Source organism: Rhodamnia argentea, chromosome 2, assembly GCF_020921035.1.
Source record: "Rhodamnia argentea isolate NSW1041297 chromosome 2, ASM2092103v1, whole genome shotgun sequence".
Lineage (NCBI taxonomy): Eukaryota > Viridiplantae > Streptophyta > Magnoliopsida > Myrtales > Myrtaceae > Rhodamnia > Rhodamnia argentea.
The window spans coordinates 3,059,982-3,080,475 of NC_063151.1; the positions used below are offsets into that span (position 1 = coordinate 3,059,982).

The window sequence follows — 20,494 nt, forward strand, 5'->3', positions numbered from 1 at the left end:
TTAGATGGTTGAAGTCAAGGACACGTTTTGAAGTGATTGTCTTCTAAACGGCTCGAATTGCACAAGGAAACTCTGAGACTTTGAGCCCAAAAGAGTGTTTAACTCGATCCAAGATCCTATTGAGATTTTGTTACCCTCAATTTTCAAAATAAAAACAGAATCCCCCATCCAGGGAGAATTATTAAAAAAAAGTTCTATAACATATTATAATTGTATCATTTTAGTCTTAAAACCTTTTTTTTTATCATTTGAGTCCTAAATCTTTTACATTTGTGTTAATTCAATTCACCCGATCAATTTTGATCATAAATCAACGATATGGATGTCGGTCGTTCTACGTAGCGCGGCCAATTCCAGCGTGGGCATTTTTAATAATATTTTATATCTTTTTTCGAATTATTTATTTATTTTTCTTTCTTTTCCTTTTTTTTTTTCACTTCTTCCTATAATGGTTGTCGGACCTCGTTGGTCACCGGCGAGCACCAACCTCGACCTCACCTAGCCATGGTGAGGCTTGCCATCGCTAGCCCGGCGATGGTCGGCCTCTCCCACTCTCGGTAAGGTTCGGCCTCGCCAACCCGGTAATGGTCGGTTTTCGCCTGCAGAACGAGCGAGCCTCACCTAGTGACAACGAGGGCAGGCTTTACCAACCCTCGCCTTTGGTTGGTCATTGGACCTTGGCGACATGCTAGAAGAAGAAGGAAGAAGGGAAGAAAATAAAAGAGAAAAAAAATTAAAAAAATATTTAAATATTAGTAAAAATTATCTACGTCGGCGTTGATCGCAGCAGACGGGACGATCAATATTCATGTTAGAGATTTTTGGCTAAAATTAGTCCGATGGACTGAATTAACACAAATATAAAAAGTTTAGGACTCAATGAGTAAAAATCATGTTTATAATTGAATTGACACAATTGCAATAGGTTAAAGATTTTTTAATAATTTTTCCCAGAACCAAGATCCAACTGTGCTTCGGCCCGAATTCTCTTTTCATTCTTCGCCACTTCAGTCTTACAATCACAAGGCAATGGATAACAGAAGGACCACAAAGTGAATATCTTTGTACCAAAAAGAGGGGGGAAAAAAAAGAGATACATGTACAAAAACACCATTCAGGAAGATTACCCAACATAGAGCCCGCGGGTCTGATCAATCTGACGAGTGGGAGGGAGAAAGAGAAGGTCGGTTGGAGCCCTTGGTATGTAGCTGATCGAGAGAAATGAAGTCAGATTTGAGCGACGACTACGAAGGAAATCGAGGGAGGTGAGAGGATGGCAGCGAGGAGAGAGTGGTGGTGAAGTCAAGGCAAGAGAAGCGGCCAGCGTGAGTTGACGCGTTTGCTTGTTAATGAATTGCTTTCGTTGGACAGCTAAGGGAAAAAACCAGACTCTGGTTTTGACTCTGAGAACAAGCGCAAAACCAGTCAGTGCCCTTCGTTTGGGTCACAAGAGGAGGACGTGCCAGTTGGTGGCGGTGGTGGAGCTAATTGTCGTGCATGTCATGTTGTCTTGGATCCAAACCTTCGATGTCCATCACCCATAGACACGAACTTTCCTACGAATCGTAGATACTGCTAACGGTTATCTCCACCGGTGGATCAACGGTGACTGGAAGGAGCATGATGCATTGGAGATGGATGTTGACCGATGCGCTGTCATTTAATAGGATATTTACATGTTATTTGAGACTTTAGGATGTTACAAATTCTCCAACTAAAAGAAGCAATATACGCGATACTTATTACCTGGGTCACCCTGCGATATTGGCCTACTAGATGAGTGATCCTCGTCTCTCTAGAGATTTGTGAGGAGCGTCACATCTTGTTTAAACTCAAGCTCTACAATTAATCTTTTTTTTTTTGTGGAATCATATATGACCCAATATTATCGACACACATCTATTGAAAGAGGAACGACCTCCAATGCCATCAATAATTTGGATGAACCAAGAAGTGATCTATCATTTGTGCTATATACAGCATTTTCTCTAAGAAATATCAAGAATGCTCATACCTCGCGCCTTTTGCCATAACCAATGACTAGACCAATGTTAATAATGGATTTCTATCGTGCCCTCGACCCAATTACCTCCATTTGTTCCACAATAATATAATGAATAATTAATTAGAGCATACATTCACTGCGTACTTTTCTACCACAATTAGTGTAATTAGCCCGCTTTATTTATTGATTAGTGTGATTAAAGAACTGAATTCCACAGATTAAGAGTGGATTAGCCCGCTTGCTTTGCGCTGGCGCATAAATTGTAGCAAATAAAAGTGGTTCGCCTTTCTCATTAACTATAATTAATGGCTATAATATGGAGTAACAAAAAACCAATAAACAAATGAATGAATCAATCTGGTAGGCCTAAACGTCACGGTTTCGATCTGTTGCCATTTCCCTCACACCATCGTCGAACAGGACGACGTGGACGGATCGTAGAGAGCCGGGACCAGGTACTTCCTCCCGTTGACGCCGTGCGCGTTGTAGCTCGCCCCCGTCGCCTCATCCACCAGCAAGTTCCCGGCGTAGCCCGGGTACGCACCGTTGGCGTAGATCCCGGTGCATGCCGACGCCGCCTCCAGCGACGCCCCCGCCTCGCCCTGGTAGTACCCGTTCGAGAACGGGTTCGTGGCGGTCCCGGCGAGGAGGCCTGCGAGGTTGATCACCATCCCGTCGATGCCGACGTCGCCGTTGGGGGCCACCAGGGGTGGGCTCTGCGGGCCGTACAGGGGCTGGTGGAACGGCCACGCGCACTGCCCCGGGCACTGCGTCTCCGAGTTGCCCACCCAGATGTAGGCGAACTTGGACCTTCTGCCGTTGACCTTGCCGGGGACAACGGCGGAACCGTGGGAGCCGCAACGGCTCATGCAGAACCCCTCGACGACGACGTCGGAGGCGGTGAGCACGATGTTGACGGCGTTCCGCTGCTCGCCCCGGGACGCGAGCTCGACGAGGTGCTTGCTGTTGAGGGACTTCCCGAGCGAGTAGCCCTCGTCGAGGACTTGCCTCCCGAGCGAGAGCGTGAGCGAAGGCGTTTGTTTCTTGGAGGACGAGAGGTGGTAGTACTTATCGACCGTCTTCCACCACTGAGAGACGGAAGGAGGGGCCTGAGAAACCGAAGAGTCGGAAGACAGCGAGGCGACGAAGTCGGAGACGATGGTGCGCTGGGAAGGCTTGAAGCCGCCGTACCAGATGAGGTTGACGGAGATCTTGCCGGAGAGGAGAGGGCCATTATGGTAAAGCATGGGCGGGGACTGGTTTTGGACCAGCTCGGCCAGCCTCCTGGTGGCGGAGGCCATCTGGAGGAGGCAGAGGGCGAGGAAGAGAGTCGGAAGAGCTGCTTTAGAAGCGTAGAACGATGCCATTGTAGCTGAGTTTGGGTTGAGACTTGAGACTGAGGAAAGATGAAAGCTGAGGTAGCTTCGCTTTGTTCAAGTTGTAGGGGTTGAGTTGAAGTGAGTGAGGAGGAGGAGTATTTATACAAGGATGGGATGAAGGTAATGCTTTGAGGTTTTATTTTACGACTATATAATATAATAATGAATATGAGGGTGGGGAACGTAGAAGTGGGGTTAAAGTGCATGAATCTGCTTGGAAAGAGACGAAAGAAGGGCAGCTCATGAGCGTAATTATTAATTTTGAGGAGGAGAGGATGGTCTTGCAATTCCCAGTTGGATCTTCACCAGCAAGATATTAAAAGGAGTACTAGTTCTCGATTACACGTTCAATCATCATTCACGCTGTTAAGACAACTCTTTAAGTCACAAATCAGCAAAACATAATCATGCTTAATATACCTATTGTAATCATTGATGTTCTGAACGTAATAGTACATATCAAATCAAAGTTTGTTTTTTTAATTTAAAATCGACCGAGAGAAATGAAGTTAGGTTCGAGCGACGACGATGGAGGGAATCGGGGAAGGTGAGAGAATGGCAGCGAGGAGAGAGTGGTGAAGTAGAGTCCAGAGAGGCCAGCATGACTTTTTTTACTTTTTTCGGTCGAAAGGCCAGCATGAGTTGACGCGTTTGCCCGTCAATGAATTGCTTTCGTTGGACAGCTAAGGGAAAAGCAAGCTCTTTGTTTTGACTATGAGAACGAGGACAAAACCAGAGGGATAATTGCTTAAAAAAAATCATAAATTAATTGTAATTATGTCTATTCAATTCACTTTATCAATTAATACTAATGCGAATAATTTTTAACAATTTTTTTTTCTACTCTTACTGTGGCCGTCAGGTGGCGAGGGTCATCGGAATTTGCCGGCAAGAAGGCGAGGGCTTCATGACCGCGAGCAAGGCCGCCTCCCTTTGATCCAGACGAGGGCAACCTTGCCATGGCCTCGTCGGCTACAGTAGGAGTAGGAAGAAAAAAAAAAGGAATAACATAGTATAAATATATTAGAATATTATTAAAAATTATCCACATCAAAGTTGGCCATTAAAATGAATTGAATTGGTACAATTGTAAAATGTTTAGAATTCAATTGGCAAAAAAAAAAATATAAGACTAAACTAGACAATTGCAATAAGTCTAAGAATTTTTTGGTAACTTTCTAATGTGCCAATTAGTGGTAGAGGTGGAGCTAATTGTCGAGCATCTCATGTATCTCATGTCCAAACCTTCTATATCTATTATCAATCCCCATGAACTTTCCATATGAATTGTAGACATTGTCGACGGTTGTTTCTACCGGTGGATGAACGGTGAATTGAAGTAGTATGATGTAGTGACGTGCATCACGCTTCGCTTGTGGTATGATAGAATCTCCTACTTCGAGTATGGTTAATTATAAGATTAATTCATATGAAAATAAGAAAGTTTCTTTTGTGACAAATCACTCAATTCAAATCTAAAATTCCCTAAAAGCAATACTTGGAGTAGCCATACAAGAATGTGGTCTTTTTGGAGATGGATTTTTTTTTTTGTCAAAAAAATAATGATTCCATTCATTAATCGAGATAATATTCGAGAGGTATATAAAATGCTTCAAACTCCTAGAAAAAGCAAATAACTAGAAGCACACTCTCATCCTGCATAAATAGAGCTGCCTTCTTAAAATTTCGACGGTTGGTCACCAGATTCGATGATGAGCACACATCGAGAAATCTCACACCAATTGCAAAGGCTTGTGGTGCGAGTCTAGATTCAACACTCCAATCACCATCGCCGAGCAGTAACACCAACATCAGTATGTTGAAAGAGCACATATCAAATACGTGTAATGAACTCCCAAATGTATATCTAAATCTAATTTGAGAAAGTAAAATCCCTGAATCTAAATTTAAATTTAAATCGGGAGAGGAGAGCGGCATAATCTCATAGAATTTACTAAGCCACGTCACAAACATCATCATCGGTGATTGTCGACTAGACAAATGGCCGAACCGATCTCCACGTCAATCCAAGATTAGCTACAGAAAATTATTCCCGTTTGTAAGCTCCCAAAACATAGTGAGAGAGAAAATGAAAGATAGGCCATGTTTGGTTCAGCATTTGGTCAAGAGACTTTGAGAAATGCAAATACCTTTGGGCTAAAGGCCTTTTTCAAAATGCAAGTAGTGTTTGGTAAAGTGTATTTTAAATACACATTTGGAAAGCAACTTTGGCGTAAATATTGTTTGGTAAAAAATAAACTTTGTAAAATATTTTTTCTTTTTGAAAAAGTGGCGGCGGCAACAACCGGCGGAGGCGGCGGCGGCGGATGGGCGACAGTGGTGGTCGGTGGCTGCAAGCGAAGGTGATAAAATTAAAATAATAAAAAAATTAATTGCATTTCGCAAAAGTCTTTTAACCCAAAGTACCTTAGGTACTTTGGGCTAAAGGACTTTTGAGAGCATTTGAGATGCAATTGCATCTCTCCCAAGTGAGCCAAAAAATGAAACAAATACTATTTACATTTGGTCAAGGGACTTTAGAACCCCAATGCTCATTTGCAATACTGAACTAAACGGGGCCATAGTTCAAGCAAAGAAAAGAAACTTGAACCTAGCAAAGATAGAAATAGTGGAGGAGGGGAGGAAGGAGTGAAATTAGACATGGTCACGGGTCGGTTTAGGCCTGGAACCGGCCTGGCCCCTTATGGGCCGATTACGGTTTAAAAAAATTCGGAGGTGGTTCCGAACTGCAAAAAAAAAAAAAAAAAGAGGGGGAGGGGGAGGAAGAATTCCCTTGAATTCTGCAGTTCCCGGGTAAGCATTGGGCCGAATCGGAATCTGCGGTTCCGAACATGAATCGGGACAGCCCCTTCAAGGGCCAATTTCAATTCAAACATGGCCACGAACAGGAATCGTCGGTTCATGAATTGGAACCGGTGGTTCACGACCTGTGGCAATGTCTAAGTGAAATAGGAGGAGAGAGAGAAAGTGCGGCGGCTTTCTCTCCCTAAGCATGTGCGGAGGTTAAAACCTAGGGAGGGGGGAAGGGAGGGAGAAAAAAGGATGTGTCCCATCTTGCTCGAGGAGAGATACTTCGAGATGGATGTTGACCGATGTATCATTTAATAGGGTATATACATGCTACGTGAGACTTTAAGTTATTACAAAATTTTTAACTTAAAAACTAATATACACGTAAATAGTTTGCTCATATCTCTCTCTGCTATAGTGACCTAGACATGGCCAAATGAAACAGAGGGCCCGGAACCGGCCCGTTGACCGAGCCCACGGTTTTGACCCGTTTACTTTAAAAAAAAAAAGTTGGGGGGTTGGGCCCGGTTCTTGCCCCACCTCCCCTCCTCCCACCGCGGCGGCCTCTCCCCAATGCTCATTTGCAATACTAAACCAAACAAGGCCATAGTTCAAGCAAAGAAAAGAAACTTGAACCTAGCAAATATAGAAATAGTGGAAGAGGGGAGGAAGGAGTGAAATTAGACATGACCACGGGTCGATTTAGGCCGGAACCGGCCTGGCCCCTCATGGGCCGAGTTACAATTTAAAAAAATTCGGAGGCGATTCCGAACTGCAAAAAAAAAGGGAGGGGGGGAAGAATCTAAGTAGCACCGATACCGATACCGACACCGACACACGACACGACACGACACTCCGATACGTCATTTCTCAAAAATAGAAAAATCCGACACGTCGAGGACACGTTATATTAAATATTTTTTTTAAATATAAAAAAATAAATAAAGCCGAAATAGGTATTATATGCACTGATTCGAATCGTAGATGGCGAGCTTTCACTTACGTCAACAATTCGACAAACTCAAGAATCGTAAAAAATAGAAAGATATCATATTCTGGAAAACTTAAAAGCATGGCACCATAAAAGGATACTAAACGAGATTAGAAGGTTTTTTTTTTTTTTTTGGTAAAGAGATTAGAAGGTTTTATCTTTCATAAAAGATCCGAAAGTCGGCATTGCCGAGTAGTTAAGACTAAATTTTTAGAAGATAGGTCGGTCCCACAACTCAGAGAGAAGGAAAGGGAAAAGCGACGACGGGGATCACGGTTCTACAATATCTAGGGTTCCAAAGTCCAAACTGTCGTTATTAAGTTTTTTCTCTTTTTTAATGAACTTCACATGTCCGACACGCCGGACTCGGGTGTCGGCAGAGTGTCAGCCCCATTGACCAAGTGTCGAAATGTCGATACGCGGTCAACGCGATCGACACGGGTGTCGGGAGGTGTCGGACGGGTGTCGGTGTCGGACACGACACTCTCACTTAGGAGGAGTGTCGGTGCTATATAGGGAAGAATTCCCTTGAATTCTGCAGTTCCCGGGTAAGCATTGGGCCGAATTGGAACCGGCGGTTCCGAACCGAAATCGGGACAGCCCCTTCAAGAGCCAATTTCGATTCAAACATGGCCACGAACAAGAATCATCGGTTCATGAATTGGAACCGGCGGTTCATGACCCGTGGCAATGTCTAAGTGAAATAGGAGGAGAGAGAGAAAGTGTGGCGGTTTTCTCTCCCTCAGCATGTGCGGCGGTTAAAACCTAGGGAGGGGAGAAGGGAGGGAGAAAAAGGATGTGTCCCATCTTGCTCGAGGAGAGATACTTCGAGATGGATGTTGACCGATGTATCATTTAATATGGTATATACATGCTACGTGAGACTTTAAGTTATTACAAACTTTTTAACTTAAAAACTAATATACACGTAAATAGTTTGCTCATATCTCTCTCTGCTATAGTGACCCAGACTTGGCCAAATGAAACAATGGGCTCGGAACTGGCCCGTTGACCGGACCCATGGTTTTGACCCGTTTACTTAAAAAAAAAAGTTGGGGGGTTGGGCCCGGCTCTTGCCCCTCCCCCCCCAAAAGCAACGGCCAAATTGGCCGTTGTATGTGCAAAAAAAAATTATTATTTTTTAGTTAAATAACTCTCCCTATCTCTATAAATACCTATCCTCTCCCTTTCATTTTTCTCACAAATCCTCTCAACAATTCTCTCAAATTCTCTCAATCCCGCCTCAATTCTCTCAATCGGATTTCCGATCAATTCTCTAAAAAATGGCAAGTGGAAGCGAAATACTTGGAAATCCCAAGATGGCGATGGGAGATTCCGGGTATCCTATTCCTAGATATGATCCTTGTGAGTATGTATGTTGGGAAGACTACGATGATAATATCAACGTTATTCTCATTCCGAACGTCGAGCACGTCCCAACATAAGAAAGTCTTCATCCTCCTACTAGTGTCCAAGAAATGTCGACGGCAAATGAGCCGGAACGGAAGAGCCGAGAGAATACATCCGACTTGTGACTGCATTTTGGTAAGGTACGTGATGAAAGCGAAGGTAAGTATAATATAAATTGTAAATACTGTTCGTAAACATACAAATTTACGAAAAGAGACGGCTAGGGAACATTCCGTCGGCATCCGACGAAAAAACATCTAATGCAAGCGGGGATCGACGTTAGGCAACAACAAATTTTCGGGTACGCCAATTCTAATAATCATCATTTATTTCCTTACATTGATGCACTTTAAAAACAAACATTAGCTGAATATGTTGCCCTTGATTATGCTCCGTTTACTACTGGTGAAAATTTTAATTTGAAATATTTGATAAATACTGCGTTGGTTCCGCAAGCACCAACTATTCCAAAAAGTATTCTTAAACGCAAACTTTTGTATCTTTATAAAAAAAAACAAAAAAAAATTTTAGTAGATTTTTTTGTGAAATTCAAAGGACGTGTGTATTTAGGTTGCGATATTTGGAGTGATCCTTGGCAAATTCATTCTTATATGGGTGTCACGCGTCATTGGATAAGTGACAACTTGACCATTCAAAAAAGACATATTGCATTTCGAGTTTTTGATGAAAAACATTCGGCTTATAATATTTATAGAATAATTAGGCAAGTTTTATAATAATATAATTTGATAAATAAAGTATTTTCAATTGGTTTTGATAATGCCGCCGCAAATACGACTTCCATTCCCGAATTAGAAAATATTTGCAAACCCTCTTTTGGAGAACAATTTTTTCACATTAGTTGTGCTTGCTATGTTTAATTTATGTGTACAAGATGGTTTATGAACTATTGAGACTTCTCTCGCCCCAATAAAGGGTGCAATTAAATTCTTATGGAGTCGTGCCCATTTTATAAAAGCATGGAGAAAATTTTGTAAACAACATGGGAGAAGGGTAAAAAGGTTTCCAAAAGATATTTCGACTTTTTGGAATTCTACCTACGAGTTGCTTCACCAAACTTTTGATTATAAAGATTTATTATGTATGTTTATTTCGCAAAATATTCTCGAAATTACTTTACTTCCGTAACATTGGGACATTTGCAAAAAAAATTTAGATTTTTTGAAAATTTTTAATGATGCTACTAATATTTTATTTGGTATTTATTATCCTAATATGCATTTATTTTTAATAGAGTGTGTTAATATTGGTGATGTTTTTAGTGAATGTGAAAAAGATATTGAATTAGATCGGACTATTTTAGTAATATGAGAAAAATGGTTGCATTATTATTTCAAAATTCCTCTTGTCTATTTAGTTGGTAGTGTTTTTTATCCAAGTATTAAATTAGATTATTTACTAGATTATCCGAATGTGTATTATTATGATTGTTTACATTTGGAAGATTCAATAGATATTTCAAATATACAAGGAGATGTTAAAGAATCTATAGTAGTATTATATGGAGAATTTTGTACTAGATATGGTTTAAGTGATTGTAGATTTTTACAATCTATCGCCTCACGATGCGAAGGCGATAGTTCACTTGGTAGATAGTACAATATGCTTAAGAGTAGACAAAAATAAAAATAAAAATTGGCAACATGTAGTATTTCTGAATTAAAAAAATATTTAACCACTCAATTTGAGTTTTGTGATGCCGAACATAGTATATATTTTTAAATTCTGAAGTGGTAGGAGAGTCACTCAATCAATTACCCGATTCTCGCCCTCATCGCTCGCGAGATATTAGCAACTCATTTTTCAACAGTTGTAATTGAACAAGCATTTATCTTTGAAGGATTAGTTTTGGACTCTCGTCGTTCAAGATTAAGTCTGGAGTCTATGGAAGCTCAAGCTTGTGTCGACGATTGGATGAAGGCTAGATTTCGACACCAAGAGCTGGATCGAGAACACGAATTTTTTAGTGAGGATTGTGAAGATACCACCGCCACGGGTACCATAACGGACAGCGACAATTGACAATGAGGTAAGTTGAGGTTATTGATGGTAAAAGAACTACATGGGCTTTGATTCTTCTATCCCCAAGAAGATATGTAGGCGCTTAATGATAATTCATTAAGTTCAAGCGCATTCCTCCTCTCTCTCTTTTTTCCCCAAATTTTATTACAATGTACAATTTGATTATAATTTATAATTTATTATGTTTATTTTATTATTTATTATTTTAAAAATTAAAATTAAAAAATGGAACTAGAACCAGCTCGAAATCGCCGATTCCTAAACCGGAACCGGCGGTTCCTTTGGACCGGCCACGTCTATAGTGACCTACTGAATGAGTGATCCTCGCCTCCCTAGAGGTTTGCAAGAAGCGTCACACCTCTTCAAATTCAAACTTTTTGATCACTCTGCTTCTCGTCAAGTTACATATGATCAAATGATCACACATCAACTAATCATACATGATCAAATCAATCCCCAAACCACACATCAACTAAAGGAGAAACAAACTCCAATGCCATTTCCAGACCTGACCACCTAAAAGCAATAATTTGAATGAACCATGAAGTGATAATCATTTAAAATCATCTGTGCTATATACAGCATTTTCACTAAGAAATATCAAGAATGCTCATCCCACGTGCCTTTTGCCATTACCAATAACTAGACCAGCATTAATAATCGATTTCTCTCGCACCCTCGACCCAATTACCTCCATTTGTTCCCCAATAATATAATGAATAATTAATTAGAGCACACATTCCCAACGTAATTTTTTTCTTCCACAAATGGTGCAATTAGCCCGCTTTATTTATTGATTAGTGTGATTGAAGAGCTGAAATCCTCAGATTAAGAGTGGATTAGTCCGCTTGCTTTGCACTGGCGCATAAATTGGATCAAACAAAAGTGGTTCGCCTTTCTCATTAACTGTAATTAATGGCTATAATATGGAGCAACAAAAAACCAATAAACAAATGAATGAATCAATCTGGTAAGCCTAAACGTGATCGTTTCCATCTGTGCCATTTCCCTCACACCAGCGTCGAACAGGACGACGTGGACGGATCGTAGAGAGCCGGGACCAGATACTTCCTCCCGTTGACGCCGTGCGCGTTGTAGCTCGCCCCCGTCGCCTCATCCACCAGCAAGTTCCCGGCGTAGCCCGGGTACGCACCGTTGGCGTAGATCCCGGTGCACGCCGACGCCGCCTCCAGCGACGCCCCCGCCTCGCCCTGGTAGTACCCGTTCGAGAACGGGTTCGTGGCGGTCCCGGCGAGGAGGCCTGCGAGGTTGATTACCATCCCGTCGACGCCGACGTCTCCGTTGGGGGCCACAAGCGGCGGGCTCTGCGGGCCGTACAGGGGCTGGTGGAACGGCCACGCGCACTGCCCCGGGCACTGGATCTCCGAGTTGCCCACCCAGATGTAGGCGAACTTGGACCTTCTGCCGTTGACCTTGCCGGAGCCGACGGAAGAGCCGACGGCGGAGCCGTGGGAGCCGCAACGGCTCATGCAGAAGCCCTCGACGGCGACGTCCGAGGAGGTGAGCACGATGTTGACGGCGTTCCGCTGCTCGCCCCGGGACGCGAGCTCGACGAGGTGCTTGCTGGTGAGGGACTTCCCGAGCGAGTAGCCCTCGTCGAGGACTTGCCTCCCGAGCGAGAGCGTGAGCGAAGGCGTTTGTTTCTTGGAGGACGAGAGGTGGTAGTACTTATCGACTGTCTTCCACCACTGAGACACGGAAGGAGGGGCCTGAGCGACCGAAGAGTCGGAAGACAGCGAGGCGACGAAGTCGGAGACGATGGTGCGCTGGGAGGGCTTGAAGCCGCCGTACCAGATGAGGTTGACGGAGATCTTGCCGGAGAGGAGAGGGCCATTATGGTACAGCATGGGGGGGGACTGGTCTTGGACCAGCTCGGCCAGCCTCCTGGTGGCGGAGGCCATGTGGAGGAGGCAGAGGGAGAGGAAGAGCGTCGGAAGAGCTGCTTTAGAAGCGTAGAACGATGCCATTGTAGCTGAGTTCGGTTGAGACTGAGGAAAGCTGAAAGCTGAGGTAGCTTCGCTTTGTTCAGGTCGTGGGTTGAGTTGAAGTGAGGAGGAGGAGGAGTATTTATACAAGGGTGGGTTGAAGGCAAGTGGGGGCAGCTCATGAGGGTAATGGTCTTGCTATTCCCCGTTGCTTCTTCGCCAGCAAGATAACAAAAAGGCCTAGTAGTGCTCGATTACATATTTGACTTTGCTAGCATAATCATTTTAGATGATGGTGAGAATAATAATATATTATGAGTCATAAATTTTTTAAAGTATAGGCTTAACAATATTTTTTAATTATTTACTATTTATTTTTTTGGCTAAAAAAACTGTTAGCACAATAATTACCAAAAAGCTGTTATGTAATCAAATCACTTACATATTGAATTACTATTTACGCTGTTGAGACAACTTTTTAAGTCACCAATCAGCAAAAAATAATAGTGCTTAATGTACCTATTGTAATCTATCAAATTTTGTTAAAGTTTGTTTTTTTTTTATTTAAAATCGACCTAGAGAAACGAAGTCAGATTTGAGCGACGACGATGGAGGAAATCGAGGAAGGTGAGAGAATGGTAGCGGGGAGAGATTGGTGAAGTAAAGGTAAGAGAGGCGGCCAGCGGGATTTGACGCGTTTGCTTGTTAATGAATTGCTTTCGTTGGACAGCTAAGGGAAAAGCAAGACTCATGTTTTGACTCTGAGAACGAGCACAAAACCAGTCAGTGCCCTTCGTTTGGGTCGCAAGAAGAGGACGTGCCAGTTGGATAATTGCTAGAGCCTAGAGGTTCAAAAAGAGTAGTATGGTCCGATATATATTGATACATTTAATCCGTTTTAACCCATTTTCATATAGTGTAAATTTTATGATCCATATTCAGACTCAATTCATAACCAACTTAATCTGTATAATTTAAATACTTATATATTTAACCAAATCACGAAATATTTATTTTTTAAAAATTAAAAAATGGGTAAGCTGTTTCGCCGACTGCCCCCGTTGCCAACATGGCCCGCCCACGGCCGCCGTCTGCCTGCCCACCATCGCCACCATGGCCTGCCCGCTGCTGGAAACTATGAATCATCGCAGCTGGGTGATTTTCAATGAACTACCTTAAACAACCCGCCCCCCCTCCCTCCTCCAAACCCAAAAAAAAAAAAAAAAAAAAGAATCAACATCCACTAAACATAAAACAAATTCTAGTCAACAGCGTTGATTTAAGTCATTTGAGGGGCACAGGAACATGGTGGCAGTACTAGTACCCGCAACATCGACGGCGGAGGCGCGATTCTTGCGAAACTCCTCTTTGCCTTTTGCCGTGCGATTGCCGATGGTGAGGCCGAAATTGGGGCCGCGGGGGTCACCTCCCACGAAGGCTTCGGGGAAGACGACCAGCTGAGACCCGTACGAAGCCTCCTCGGCCAGCAGTCTCTCCGCCTTATCTGCCAATCACATCCCACAAAAGAAGAAAAAAAGGCGTCAAATTTACTGAACCAAGACAGAGAGAGATGAAGATGACAGGGTACCCAGAGAGGCGGGTGTGTCGTAGAAGACTGTGGAGGCCTAGACGACGGTGGTGCGGTCGACGGCACGGGCGGCAGGGGGCAGTGGTGGTGAGCAGGCAGGTGGCGGAGGCGAGCTACGGCGAGGCGCGGGCAGTGAGCCGCAATTTACAAATGAATAAAAGAGGTCTTGCAAAGATATAGTTCACGGATCGAAAATGGGTCAAATTATGGATTATATTAAAACCCATATTTGAATAGGCTTTATAAGCTTAGACCCATATTTGACCAATTTTTTAAATTTGTTGAACCCATATTTGATCCAAATAAATAAAAGTGGGTCAAAGATCCATATTGACACCTCTAATAATTGCTAAAAAAATCATAAATTGATTGTAATTATATCAATCCAATTCACTTTACTAATCAATACCGACGTGGATACTTTTTAATAATATTTTAATTTTAATATTTTTTTATTTTTTCTTCCTGCTTTTATTGTGTTCGGTGAAGTAGTACCGACACACTAACACGTTATTTCTCAAAAATAGAGAATTTCGACACTTTGTATTATCATGCACTTATAAAAAATTAGTTGTGAGTTTCTTCTTATTCTTCTTCTATTAGAGATTCACTGTCATTTTTTTAGACTAGATGGATTTATCAATGTTGCGGTGGCTAAGCATACGACTTACATATATATATTTTTGATAAATTTAAATTTTTACATATAATTTAATGAAAATGCTTAAAATTGACCTCATACATGTCAAAATGGAATGTCGAGATGCTGGACTCGCATGTCGCTGGCATGTTTGGTGTGTTGATCACGTGTCAATTGCATGTCGGCCACGACATGGAGACCTTCAAAGAGCATCGGTGCTCCCTAGGTGGCTAACGAGGTTCACCGGAGCTCGCCAACAACAGGGCAAGGGCTTCGTGGCTGCGGGCGAGGCCGCTTCCCTCTAATATGGATAAGGGCAGCCTTGCCATGGCCTTGTCAGCTAAAGTAGGAGTAGGAATAAAAAAAAAAAAGAGAAAAAGGAAATAACATAGTATAAATATATTAGAATATTATGAAAAATTATCCACATAACGCCGGTCAGCAAAGTAAATTGAATTGGTACAATTGTAAAATGTTTAAGATTCAATTGGTCTAATAAAAGTTTAAGACTGAACTGGACAATTACAATAAGTTTAAAGCTTTTTTGGTAATTTTCTTACTTGCCAATTAGTGGTGGAGGTGGAGCTAATTGTCAAGCACTTCGTGTCCAAACCTTCAATATCTATCATCAATCAACAAGAACTTTCCTTATGAATTGCAGACATTGTCAACGGTTGTTTCTACCGATGGATCAACAGTGAATTGAAGGAGTATGATGTAGCAATGGGCATCATGCTTCGTTGCGGTATGATAGAAGCTCCTACTTCGAGTGTGGTTAACTATAAGATTAATTCATATACAAATAAAAAAGTTTCTTTTGTGACAAATGACTCAATTCACACCTAAAATCCCCTAAAAGCAATACTTGGAGTAGCTATGCAAGAAGGTGGTCTTTTTCGAGATGGATACTTTTTTTTTTGTCAAAAGAAAGATTTTGTTTATTAATCGGGATAATATTCGAGAGGTATATAAAATGCTTTCAAGTTTTTAGAAAAAAACAAATAACTAGAAGCACACTTTCATCCTTCGCGATAGAGTTGCCTTCATAAAATTTCGACGGCTGATCGCTAGATTCGGTGATGAGCACACACCGAGAACTCTCACACCAATTGCAACGGCTTGTGGTGCACATCTAGACTCGACGTCACCATCACCATCGTCTAGCAGTAATACCAATATCAATATATTGAAAGAGCACATATTAAATACTTGTAAGGAACTCCCGGATGTATATCTAGATCTAATTCAAGAGAATAAAATCCTTGAATCTAAACCTAAATTTACATTGGGAGATGAGAAAGATATAATTTCAGATAATTTACGAAGCCGTGTCACAAACATCCTCATCCGTAGCTATCGATTGGACAAATGGACGAACTAATCTCTATATTCACTCAATATTAGCTGTAAAAAATTATTCATGTTCATAAGCTCCCAAAACACAGTGAGAGAGAAAATGAAAGATAGTTCAAGCAAATAAAAGAAACTTAGAACCAAAGACCAGCAAAGATAGGAATGGTGGGGGAGGGGGAGACTATGCTACACGGATTCGCAGTTTTGGAATTTTTTTCAGTGTCGGACACGTGTCCGACATGGTTGGACACCGTCGGACTCTTCTTGGACACGTGGTCAACTACATGGACATGCGAGGGACAAAATGTCCAAATTTTGACCTAATTTCTAACACATCCCTCTCGGATGCCCAACTCACCTCTCCCTCTCCCTCTTGCAACTATTGAATGTCGATTGCCCTCTCCCTTTGCCTCTCGCGACTCGCCGCCGTCGCCCACTCCCATTGCAACTTCGGCTTCCATTGCCGCCTTCTACTCGCGCCGGCCTCTCCCTCTCCCTCTCGTGACTATTGACTAGCTTATGCTCGCCGCCTCGATCGCCGGCCTGCGTTCACGCCTCTGCTCTCGCCGCGCCGCGCCGCCTCAAGGTATCGGTTCTCTACTCCCCCTCCTCTGCTCGCGCCTCTGCTCTAATTGGATCGGGACGGTATGCCACTTTCTTTTGCGTTGCTTCTGGTAACTCAGATTAAGACCGCGAGGGTTCCTCTCGCTGGCCTCTACTCTCACCGCACTCCCTAGACACCGACTTGGTTTCGCTTTATATGTGTTATATTCTTCCATTTGCTCATGTACTCATACTCGTAGAAGAAAGTCTCTTTGTGCCAGCAGGAAGTAGTTTTCTTGAATGTTAGTTTCTAGACAGCAATTCTTGTCCTCCCTTTTGCAGCCTAGCAGCAATCATAATCAGCTTCGACATATCACTTGATAATATGACGTATAAACTTGGATGTACAAAGGGGGTTTGAGATTGTTTGTGAGGTGTTTGTATGTTGAATCTCTAGAGCTCATTTTATATTTGCTGGTTATAAAAATAATAATTTATCGTGTATATATAAAGATATACATATAATATATAACGTATCCCGGTGTGTCAAAATTCTCTATTTTTTAAGAATTCACAAATCGAAATGTCATGTCGTATCGTGTCGCGTGTTGTGTCCCCGTGTCTGTGTAACATAAGGGGAGAAGGAGTGACGGAGGGGGAAGGGAGAGAGAGAAAGTCTTTCTCTCCCTCAGATGTGCGGCAGGTGAAAGCTTAGGGCGGGAGAGGGGGAGAGAGAAAAAGGATGTGTCCCACCTTGCTCGCTCGGGGAGAGATAATTGGAGATGGATGTTGACCAACTTATCATTTAACAGGGCGTGTGTATATATATGCTATGTGAGACTTTAAGTTATTACTAACTCTTCAACTTAAAAAATTAATAAACACGTCAATGGCATCTCTATGCAATATTGGCCTACTAAATAAGTGATCTTTGCCTCCCTAGAGGCTTGTGAGGAGCGTCACACCTGTTCATATTCGAATTTTATGATCACTCTATCTTCTCATCAAATCATAGATGATCAAATGACTACACATCAACTAATCATACTTGACAGAATCAATCCCGAGACCACACATCAACTAAAGTAAAACTAAACTCCGATGCCATTTTCAGATCCGACCACCTAAAAGCAATAATTTGGATGAACCATGAAGTGATAATTATTTAAAATCATCTGTGCTATATACAGCATTTTCACTAAGAAATATCAAGAATGCTCATCCCACGGGCCTTTTGCCATTACCAACGACTAGACCAGCATTAATAATCGATTTCTCTCGCACCCTCGACCCAATTACCTCCATTTGTTCCCCAATAGTATAATGAATAATTAATTAGAGCATACATTCACAGCGTAATTTGTTTCTTCCACAGATGGTGCAATCAGCCCGCTTTATTTATTGATTAGCGTGATTAAAGAGCTGAAATCCTCAGATTAAGAGTGGATTAGTCCGCTTGCTTTGCACTGGCGCATAAATTGTAGCAAACAAAAGTGGTTGGCCTATCTCATTAACTGTAATTAATGGCTATAACATGGAGCAACAAAAAACCAATAAACAAATGAATGAATCAATCTGGTAAGCCTAAACGTCATCGTTTCGACCTGTGCCATTCCCTCACACCAGCGTCGAACAGGACGACGTGGACGGATCGTAGAGAGCCGGGACCAGGTACTTCCTCCCGTTGACGCCGTGCGCGTTGTAGCTCGCCCCCGTCGCCTCATCCACCAGCAAGTTCCCGGCGTAGCCCGGGTACGCCCCGTTGGCGTAGATCCCGGTGCATGCCGACGCCGCCTCCAGCGACGCCCCCGCCTCGCCCTGGTAGTACCCGTTCGAGAACGGGTTCGTGGCCGTCCCCGCTAGGAGGCCTGCGAGGTTGATCACCATCCCGTCGACGCCCACGTCTCCGTTGGGCGCCACCAGAGGCGAGCTCTGCGGGCCGTACAGGGGCTGGTGGAACGGCCACGCGCACTGCCCCGGGCACTGGGTCTCCGAGTTGCCCACCCAGATGTAGGCGAACTTGGACCTTCTGCCGTTGACCTTGCCGGAGCCAACGGCGGAGCCGTGGGAGCCGCAACGGCTCATGCAGAACTCCTCGACGGCGACGTCGGAGGAGGTGAGCACGATGTTGACGGCGTTCCGCTGCTCTCCCCGGGACGCGAGCTCGACGAGGTGCTTGCTGGTGAGGGACTTCCCGAGCGAGTAGCCCTCGTCGAGGACTTGCCTCCCGAGCGAGAACGTGAGCGAAGGCATTTGTGTCTTGGAGGACGAGAGGTGGTAGTACTTATCGACCGTCTTCCACCACTGAGAGACGGAAGGAGGGGCCTGAGTGACCAAAGGGTCCGAAGACAGCGAGGCGACGAAGTCGGAGACGATGGTGCGCTGGGAGGGCTTGAAGCCGCCGTACCAGATGAGGTTGACGGAGATCTTGCCGGAGAGGAGAGGGCCATTATGGTACAGCATTCGCGGGGACTGGTCTTGGACCAGCTCCGCCAACCTCCTGGTGGCGGAGGCCATCTGGAGGAGGCAGAGGGCGAGGAAGAGCGTCGGAAGAGCTGCTTTAGAAGCGTAGAACGATGCCATTGTAGCTGAGTTTCGGTTGAGACTTGAGACTGAGGAAAGATGAAAGCTGAGGTAGCTTCGCTTTGTTCAAGTTGTGGGTTGAGTTGAAGTGAGTGAGAAGAAGTATTTATACAAGGATGGGATGAAGGTGATGCTATAAGGGTGGGGAACGTAGAAGTGGGGTTAAAGTGCACGAACCTGCTTGGAAAGAGACAAAAGGAAGGCAGCTAACAAGTGTAATTATTAAATTTCGAGGAGATGAGGTTGGTCTTGCAATTCCCAGTTGGATCTTCGCCAGCAAGATATTAAAAGGACTACTAGTTCTCTCGATTGCACGTTCAATCATCATTCACGCTGCTCAGACAACTCTTTAAGTCACAAATCAGCAAAAAATAATCATGCTTAATATACCTATTGTAATCATTGATGTTCTGAACGTAATAGTACATATCAAATCAAAGTTTGTTTTTTTAATTTAAAATCGACCGAGAGAAATGAAGTCAGATTCGAGCGACGACGATGGAGGAAATCGAGGAAGATGAGAGGATGGCAGGTGAGGAGAGAGTGGTGAAGTGAAGTAGAGGCCAGAGAGGCCAGCATGAGTTTTTTTACTTTTATTGGTCGAAAGGCCAGCATGAGTTGACGCGCTTGCTTGTTAATGAATTGCTTTCGTTGGACAGCTAAGGGAATAAGCAAGACTCTTGTTTTGACTATAAGAACGAGGACAAAACCAGTCAGTGCCCTTCGTTTGGGTTGCAAGAAGAGGCCGTGCCAGTGGGATAATTGCTAAAAAAAAATTAAAAATTAATTATAATTATGTCAATTCAATTCACTTTACTAATTAATATTAACACAAATAATTTTTAATAATTTTCTATCTTTTTCTACTCTTACTATGACCGCCTGCTGGCGAGGATCTTCGGAGCTTGCTAGCAAGAAGGCGAGGGCTTCGTGGCCACGGGCAAGGCCGCCTTCCCTAGATCCGGACGAGGGCAACCTTGCCATGGTCTCGTCGGCTCTAATAGGAGTAGGAAGAAAAAAAAAAGCAAAAAAAAGAAATAACATAGTATAAATATATTAGAATATTATTAACAATTATCTGCATCAACGCCGATCGTAAAAATGAACCGAATTGGTACAGTTATAAAATGTTTAAGATTCAACTGGCAAAAAAAAAAGGTTTAAGACTGAATTAGACAATTGCAATAAGGTTAATATTCTCA

General features: G+C 43.1%; 3 protein-coding genes across 4 annotated transcripts; all 3 read right to left on the minus strand.

Annotated features, from left to right (window-relative positions):
• Positions 1 to 2,265: 2,265 nt before the first annotated feature.
• On the minus strand, positions 2,266 to 11,123 carry LOC125313740 (protein PHOSPHATE-INDUCED 1-like). 2 transcript variants are annotated; one of them, XM_048273704.1, is made up of 2 exons: positions 11,102 to 11,123; positions 2,266 to 3,344 (listed from the first exon to the last, which is right to left on the minus strand). In XM_048273704.1, the coding sequence occupies exons 1-2, from the start codon at positions 11,106 to 11,108 to the stop codon at positions 2,407 to 2,409; spliced, it is 945 nt and encodes a 314-aa protein (XP_048129661.1). In that variant the 5' UTR covers positions 11,109 to 11,123; the 3' UTR covers positions 2,266 to 2,406. The 2 variants fall into 2 exon arrangements, with proteins under 2 accessions (XP_048129661.1, XP_048129660.1); XM_048273703.1 differs by lacking the exon at positions 11,102 to 11,123 and having other exon boundaries at positions 2,266 to 3,451.
• Positions 11,124 to 11,515: 392 nt separating this feature from the next.
• Positions 11,516 to 12,657, minus strand: LOC125313738 (protein PHOSPHATE-INDUCED 1-like). The gene has a single exon (XM_048273702.1). It carries the CDS (start codon positions 12,625 to 12,627, stop codon positions 11,650 to 11,652), a length of 978 nt encoding a protein of 325 aa, XP_048129659.1. The 5' UTR covers positions 12,628 to 12,657; the 3' UTR covers positions 11,516 to 11,649.
• Positions 12,658 to 18,284: 5,627 nt separating this feature from the next.
• Positions 18,285 to 19,384, minus strand: LOC125313742 (protein PHOSPHATE-INDUCED 1-like). The gene has a single exon (XM_048273706.1). The coding sequence runs from the start codon at positions 19,290 to 19,292 to the stop codon at positions 18,327 to 18,329; it is 966 nt and encodes a 321-aa protein (XP_048129663.1). The 5' UTR covers positions 19,293 to 19,384; the 3' UTR covers positions 18,285 to 18,326.
• Positions 19,385 to 20,494: the final 1,110 nt, after the last annotated feature.